Here is a 7,914-nt window from a genome sequence, read left to right as displayed (position 1 = left end):
GCATTGTAAATTTAGCACATGAGCTAAACTTACCGTAATATACATTTTAAATTAGATGAGTTTTGTGTCTTCAAGGAAGGCAGATGAGACACCTAATACTCCAGCATATTGTACTGAATTACTAGATAGTGGAATCGACACTAGTCTAACTAGTCTGCATTAGCAACCATAGCTAATTATAACCATCTCACGATAGCAAAACAAGTCGCCACTCAACAAGCTTTTCTATATTCTATTTCCTATGCTCATTAATATCAAGTAATAACACTGCTCACATTAGGGAGATATTGTCTGTCTTGTTTATGTACCTTAGTCATTAGGTATGTTTACATGCAACAAATTAAACCCTTAGTAATTAGCTTCATAGCTTATTCGGATTTAAAATTTGATCCGACTGAGTTATGCTTATGTATAATCTCAAAAAAAGAACCTTAAAGAACCCATTTATTTTTTACATTTGCCCTAAAATATATAATAATAATAATAATAATAATAATAATAATAATAATAATAATAATAATAATAATAATAATAATGTTTTTGTGAGACATTTTGAAGATTACAAGCACTGAGGTAAGTTTAAAGGTGTAAATGTGTAAAGATGAAGAACTAAATAAACAAATGTTAGTGTCACTTTACAATTGGTGAATAAAAGCATCCAATGTGTGTCAGGGATGAGAAGCAATGTGTTAGGATATAACATAGCGAGAGAGCAGGTGTTAACTAAGTACTCGTACTCACATATATCTTAATATATATTAAGACAGTGATCATTAAGACAGTGCTCATTGATTTTAAATAAAAATAACAAAAACAAATCCAGTTAAATTATAAGCAAGTATTAAAAGAAAAACATCAGGAACTTCACTTCTTACTGGCCCATGGCTGTTGGGCAAAGGTTAAAATTATGTAACCCCAGACAACAAGCACCTCTTTGAGTTGTGCATAGAGCAATTTAAATAGTGAGTATTTATAAACTGTGCTTTTTTGTTACTCAGCAGGAGCTAATCAAGTCAGCTTGCTGGTCCATGATTCAAAGCCAATGTCCATATCTGTATTCACTACATCTTTGTCTTCCTTTGTCCAACAGACAGGAAGAAACACGACAGGCAGTTTAATTTCTGGATCATAAGCAAATTTTATATCCAGAAAAACCTGAAAGAGGAAACATTCCACTTGTATTAGTGAAACATCAACTTGTATTAGTAAACATTCCAAGCTATATGTCCAGACATATGATTTTTCCAGAAATCTTACCTTCAGTCTGTACTCCACTTTGAGAACCTTGCAGTTAAGGATGGAAATACTGGCATCTGCTGGAATGTTCAAAACTTTGGTCACACTCTGCTTGGTCGATGGTCCAACGGGGTCGCCTTTTTCTTTCAAGAGCTCTTTTGTTTTCACACTTCTCTTCTTGGAGGCGAAGAAGCTCTGCTTCTGGTACAAGATTAACTTGGGCTTGACTGTACGAGAGGAATTGTTTACAACATCTATCTTCACAGTCATTTGCTCACCTATAAATGAACAATTTTTGTGCTAGTTAGAAATAATAATGTTGACGGAGTACATTCAAATGTTGCACTTGGGGCAGTAGGACAGTAAGAGAAGAGCCCTACAAGAGATTTCAATACTGACTTGGAATCTCACAGATTTATTGACATATTGGCGTGGTCTTGTCTGAGGCTATATATACACACACACACACACACACACACACACACACACACATATATATATATATATATATATATATATATATATATATATATATATATATATATATATATATATATATAAAAAATTATCATCTAACTATCTGTTGTACATGATCTTGACTAGTCTTGATCTTGGATTTGAAAATATTGATCTTGTACTGTAGCTCTAGTAGCACTGTACCTGCTGTATTAACAGTCTAATAACATAGCTGTCCGTCTGTACCTGAGTACCTAGATAACTCTCAATTGATTAACTGCAGAAGTAGTTTGACCATTCTATCAGGTTCTTTTCAGTATGAACAAAAGAGACTGAACAATTGAGAGCCAAGAAGAAACTTTGGCAGTAATAGCATAGGTTTTAGTTTTGAGTCTGACTGCAGTGTCATTAACAGGTCCTTGGCTTGCATTAAGTGTCAATTTTCCTGCTTGAATTATATAGGATCTTCTATTTTAGGTTTCCCTAACACCAGACGAAGATGCTGTGAGATGAGATATTGCTCCTAAAGAAAGGTTGAATTCTACTTGCACCACATAAGCATTAATAACATGTAGTTTCTGTACAGTTGTTATTATTATTGTAAAGTTATAAATACATCGATGAAGTCTTACCTAAGTGGAAACCCTTCTTCTCTATATGAACATCCATGGCCACACTCCCGGATGTGAGGAATTTCATTTTCTTCTCTTTTGACCCATGCTGAGACATCTATAAATAAGAATTTTAAATAAGCTTTTGAATCAACATGCCTAGACCACATTTCTTCTTGAAACTCCTAAAAGCTCTTAAAAAAATTTGTAATGTACCTACCATTAAGTCTGGTACAGATGTATCACCCCGAGGAATATAGTTGAAATGTACTTTTGCTTTTTTTGTTATTGACAATGACCTGCACAATTTAGCTTCTAAAAAGTAATCCACCTTTCCATGGTGGCCTTTGAAGGATGCAGGCATGTCTCTGTAGAAAAGCCACACAAGCAGAACTGTTTAAAAAAGGTCTGAGTAAATGATTATAAAACATACAAAATGTATCAAACTAATACTCACTGCTGGGGAATCTGAAAGGTAAATGGGTAAACATGGGTTCCAGGTCCAACAATGCTTGGGTCTGTTAGAGAAATTATATCTCATGCAATTATATATTGCTATAATAATGCTATATTATATAGAGTATTATAAAAGTACTATAAATCAAAAATAGCGTTTAAACTTACAGCACTGCCCACACTCATTTGTTAACAGTGAGTATCCGTCTTGACCTGCAAAGTTCAAATTCACTAGAAATTAACACTTCAACTAGCACTTCTTTCCTTATCTTTTGCATTAAAAAAAAACACAACCTTTGACACTTTTTCATTGTAACTTTGAACAAACGTTTTAAACTCATGGTATCTTAAGTATGTAACCTAGTGAACCAGCATTAATGATTCAATGTTAGAGATTTAAGCACTTATGTATGTCGCTCTGTATAAGGGCGTCTGCCAAATGCTGTAAATGTAAATTCAGTTCAATTAAAAATTTTATGTATAGCACTTTTTACAATTGACATTGTCTCAAAGCAGCTTTACAGAACATAAACATAGTACAAAAGGTTATTATAAAGAATAATATAAATATTAATATAATACAAAAATTCAAGATTAATATTAGAGCTATTTAAATGGGTTTGTATGTATCCCCAATGAGCAAGTCTGAGGTGACTCAGGTGACTGTGGGGAGGAAAAACTCCCTTGAATGATAAGGGAAGAAGCCTTGAGAGGAACCAGACTGAAAGGGGAACCTCATCCTCATATGGGTGACACCGGAGGGTATGATTATAAATTTACAGTCTGATAAATGTTTTATTTACATTTACATTTACAGCATTTGGCAGACACCCTTATCCAGAGTGATTTACATAAGTGCTTAAATCTCTAACATTGAATACATAATGCTGGCTCACTAGGTTACATACTTAAGATACCATGAGTTTAAAACATTTGTTCAAAGTTACAATGAAAGAGTGTCAAAGGTTTTTTTTTTAATGCAAAAGATAAGGAAAGAAGTGCTAATTGAAGTGTTTCCTGAATAAGTAGGTCTTCAACTGCCGCTTGAAAATAGCCAGTGACTCGGCTGTCCGGACCTCATGGGAAGTTCATTATACCACCTTGATTATCTTTTATTGATGAGAAGGTTGTTGTGCTCAAAGACCACATGGAGTTGACATCTCCTCTTTAGTATAGCAGATTCTAACTGAAGCTGGTAAATCTCTAGATGCCTCAGGATCCTAACAGAGCCTCATCTCAGTGGAGGTCCAAAAGTATTGAAAAGTATTTATTTTGAGTATGAAATTTTTATCTTAATACAACTTAGTACAACTTAATACAAAACGCGTTGCAAGCTGAGATATCTGCCTAAAGGGGGTTACTTTAATGAAGTTATTTTAAACAAATATATTAAATGGTCATATAGTTTAATATTAAACTAAGTTAAATACATTTATTTGAATGTTGTTGTTTTTTTGTTGTTTTTTTTTATAACTAGTAATGACCAGACCGGTTGTACTTCATGTTGTCTAAGGGCCTTTTTACACCTGGTCACTTCATGTGTCTTCTCTTATCCGATAGATTTGTTAAAACTGTTCCATTTACATTAGGCCATATAAATGTGTCTTGGCGAATCGGATATCGATCCGATCTTTCTACTCCCACCCAATATGCAAATATATTTTATCTCATTTCCGGGGTAATTGAAATGGACCACGCTTTGGTGTTTGCGGTTGCTACAAAAAACAGCATTTACTGTTTGCTGCATTTTCGCTGGCAGCAGCAGTGCATTTTAAGACCAAACGAGACCCCTGGGTGAAAGATCGGAGCCAGCACTGGTGGGCAAACATGTTTGTTTCTGGCGCGATGCACGACCTACTTCCGTTTGGGAGGAGTATAGCGCTGACGTATGTGGCTTGAACAACCACATTCATTTACACCTGTCCAGTTTCATCTGAAATGCGTCCCACACCTCCTGAAGTGGTTTGAGAGATCGGATTTATATCCGTCTCGAAACCGTTTCAGAGGGCATTTACACCTGGTCTTTTTACGATCGGATAGCTATCGGATCACAGAAAACGCATGAAGTAACCAGGTGTAAAAACCCCCTATGATTCACTTCCTGAAACAGCAGATGAACAAGAAGCAACAGGAAACGTTAGAATAAAAAGAAATAGTGCGATTTTACAATACTTGTATACTATAGACGGTGATACACTACCTTCTGTCTTTTGTTTCTGAATAAAGAACAGAATTAGCTCAAAGCACGTTTCTTTATCGTGATAAACTACGGTGGTTTTTCCGTACGTTTCCGTCCACATTACAGACGCTTTCCCTTTGGCTTTGATAAGCAGGCTCTCGATTTGAGTTTCCTTTCCAACCTCCAAAGTTACTCGTCCGGAAATGTGGTCTCCGTTTGTAAACGTGTTGCTTTCATTTAAAGGCTCAAATACTACCGAGATATTCTTTATGCTAGACGACATAGTTCTCAGACAGGTTCAGACAATGTTCTAAAACTACCCACGTTGTGTAACTCCTTTTTTTTTTTTTTTTTTTTTGCATAACGTATAGATATGGACAGGTGACCACATATATAATGTGACGCAATAACCAAGAACAAAGTACAACAGGTAAACAAATAAAATAAAAGTGCAATATTAAAGTTGTATCACAAAAAAAATGTGTAAAATTGTATATTTGTTGTTTTGTTTGATTTCAAAAACTGTTTTTGTTTAGGAGTTAATTTCATTTTTTTTTTTAAATAAAGTTGAACATATGTATGAGATAATTATTCTGGGATTTTTAATTTATCAAATTATAAATTTCCTTTATAATTTGATCCCACCAAACATTGTTCAAACTCAAATGGACATTTTTACTTCCTGTCAACAGAAACAACAATGTAGAATGAAAGGACCCATCGTTCTAATTTCACAACCTGAACATCTTGCCAGTCAATATTTCAGTTCTAATTTCCTGTGTTTAATCTGGGGATATTCAGGAGTTATTTAGTAATAATTACCCTCAATTCACTCATTCTGATTCTGATTCTGATTATATAGGACAGGGTAGTCTTTATTTAGTTGTTTATTCAGGTGGCAATACACTAAAGCATTAAATCAGTTATGGTCCCAAGCCCAGATAAAATGGGAAAGTTGGGTAATGAAGGGCATTCAGACTTAAATCTGTGCCAAATAAAATATGTGAACCAGATGATTCGCTTTAGCGACCCGGAACAGGGATCACCCAAAAGAACAACAGCAACATTCAGGTGGCAATAATGAAACAACACCTCTTTTTCCTGGCTCACTGTTTTCCTTGTGCCAAGTCATTCGCTACATCATTGATCAGAAACACAAATCTATAATTCCAATCTGTTAAAAAATATTTATATTTTAGTGTCAGGTCAGTTCTATGGGCTTCCACCAGTATGGCTGTAATACTGGTGGAAGCCCATAGAACAGACCTGACACTAAAATATAAATATTTTTAACATGGAGCAATCAAAATTATGGAAATAGATAATGGCACAATAAATAGGCCTATAAAACTTGAACAGTATTTCTTTACTCTAAATATTGAATGCAAGATAAACAGGCAACAGAACAGTTTAATCTTAAAAAAATTGATCTATATACTTATATATTTATCATTTTGTCTATAAATTTATTTATCTAGGCATCTATTTAACTAATGACTTCTGATTTTATAAAGCAATAGATTCTGGGGCCCCTGTGGGGATCCCTGAACTCCACTACTTTAGAGATGGAATGGAAGAATCTTTAAAAAGTAATTTTTCCATGTTAGATAGATAGATAGATAGATAGATAGATAGATAGATAGATAGATAGATAGATAGATAGATAAGTGACATGACATACAGCTAAGTATGGTGAACCATACTCAGAATTCATTCTCTGCATTTGACCCATCCAAAGTGCACACACACAGCAGTGAACACACACACACCGTGAACACACACCCGGAGCAGTGGGCAGCCATTTATGCTGCGGCGCCCGGGGAGCAGTTGGGGGGTTTGGTGCCTTGCTCAAGGGCACCTCAGTCGTGGCTGGCCCGAGACTCGAACCCACAACCTTAGGATTATGAGTCAGACTCTCTAACCATTAGGCCATTAGATAGATAGATAGATAGATAGATAGATAGATAGATAGATAGATAGATAGATAGATAGATAGATAGATAGATAGATAGATAGATAGATAGATAGATAGATAGATAGATAGATAGATATTGGTACCTTTTTTCTGTTCTTGAATGAAGTGAAGAATTGACCTAAAGCATGTTACTTTATCATGGTAAACAACTACGTTGTATCTGCCATGATTTTCAGACCACATCACAGATGCTTCTCCTTTGGCTTTGATCAACAGACTCTCTATGTGAATTTCCTTCACTACCTCTAAAGTTATTCGTCCAGAGATGTAGTCTCCATTAGTAAACGTGTTGCTTTCTCGTAAAGGATCAAATGCCACTGATATATTTCTCACTTTACATGCCATAGTTCTTTACCCCATGAAAGAGGATTTTGGCTTCATTTATCGCACTTTTAAACCCTTTGCAGGTTGTTTAAAGTACAGTGACGTTTTAAAATGACTTCAGACTCAAACCGTGTCCCAAACAGCTGCCTACTTGGTGTACAAGCGCCCTTTTAAGGTAATAAACGAATGGCTTTTGCACTTCTGGTAGTGTCCAATAGGTAGCTATTTGTTAGCGCCCTGTTGTTCTCTCTCTCTAGGCAAATGAAAGGGTGAAGTTGGGTGTGAGAAAGAGAAGTGCTGGCAATTTTAAAGCACGCTCAAAAAATGTGCTAAAGAGTCTAATTTGGATTTTTTTTTTATTATTGCATCCTTATGTCCATCAAAATTTGCTATATAAACCATTTCTGAAGATGTTTTCTGAGGAATGGAATAGAGTTATTAAGAAAGTAGACTATAGCAATTATATAGAAAAAAGAATCAATAGTAGTGAGAATATGTGATAAAGGGACTCAGTAAAAACACTACCTTGTTTATACTTTGTACCTACACATAAGTGCTAATAAGTGGTTTAATATTATCTTGATTTATACTGTAGCAGAAAAAAATGCATATTCGATTGATGTATTTGGAAGGTTCAGGAATTATTTGGGAAATAAACTTTACGTGAATCTACCACA

General features: G+C 34.9%; 1 protein-coding gene across 2 annotated transcripts; it reads right to left on the bottom strand.

Annotated features, from left to right (window-relative positions):
• Window positions 1-770: 770 nt before the first annotated feature.
• On the bottom strand, window positions 771-7,387 carry LOC113637762 (arrestin domain-containing protein 3-like). Of its 2 annotated transcripts, none has more exons than XM_027138620.2 (7): window positions 6,997-7,387; window positions 2,928-2,972; window positions 2,761-2,821; window positions 2,524-2,671; window positions 2,325-2,421; window positions 1,258-1,514; window positions 771-1,155 (listed from the first exon to the last, which is right to left on the bottom strand). In XM_027138620.2, exons 1-7 carry the CDS (start codon window positions 7,256-7,258, stop codon window positions 1,009-1,011), a joined length of 1,017 nt encoding a protein of 338 aa, XP_026994421.2. In that variant the 5' UTR covers window positions 7,259-7,387; the 3' UTR covers window positions 771-1,008. The 2 variants fall into 2 exon arrangements, with proteins under 2 accessions (XP_026994421.2, XP_026994420.2); XM_027138619.2 differs by lacking the exon at window positions 6,997-7,387 and adding an exon at window positions 4,960-5,318.
• Window positions 7,388-7,914: the final 527 nt, after the last annotated feature.

This window comes from Tachysurus fulvidraco, chromosome 9 (assembly GCF_022655615.1).
Source record: "Tachysurus fulvidraco isolate hzauxx_2018 chromosome 9, HZAU_PFXX_2.0, whole genome shotgun sequence".
NCBI classification, from domain to species: domain Eukaryota; kingdom Metazoa; phylum Chordata; class Actinopteri; order Siluriformes; family Bagridae; genus Tachysurus; species Tachysurus fulvidraco.
Note: the sequence above shows the minus strand (reverse complement) of the source record. Positions and strands in the feature narration are given on the sequence as shown.

What these genes read in the sequence shown, in the direction of transcription:
- LOC113637762 (XM_027138620.2), bottom strand. Translation starts at nt 7,258, where the DNA reads ATGGCATGTAAAGTGAGAAATATATCAGTGGCATTTGATCCTTTACGA. An exon ending in CATTCAAGAACAGAAAAAAG is followed by an intron (nt 2,973 to 6,996) that starts GTACCAATATCT and finishes TGAACTTTGCAG; the next exon opens with GTCAAGACGGATACTCACTG. An exon ending in CATCTGTACCAGACTTAATG is followed by an intron (nt 2,422 to 2,523) that starts GTAGGTACATTA and finishes TCTTATTTATAG; the next exon opens with ATGTCTCAGCATGGGTCAAA.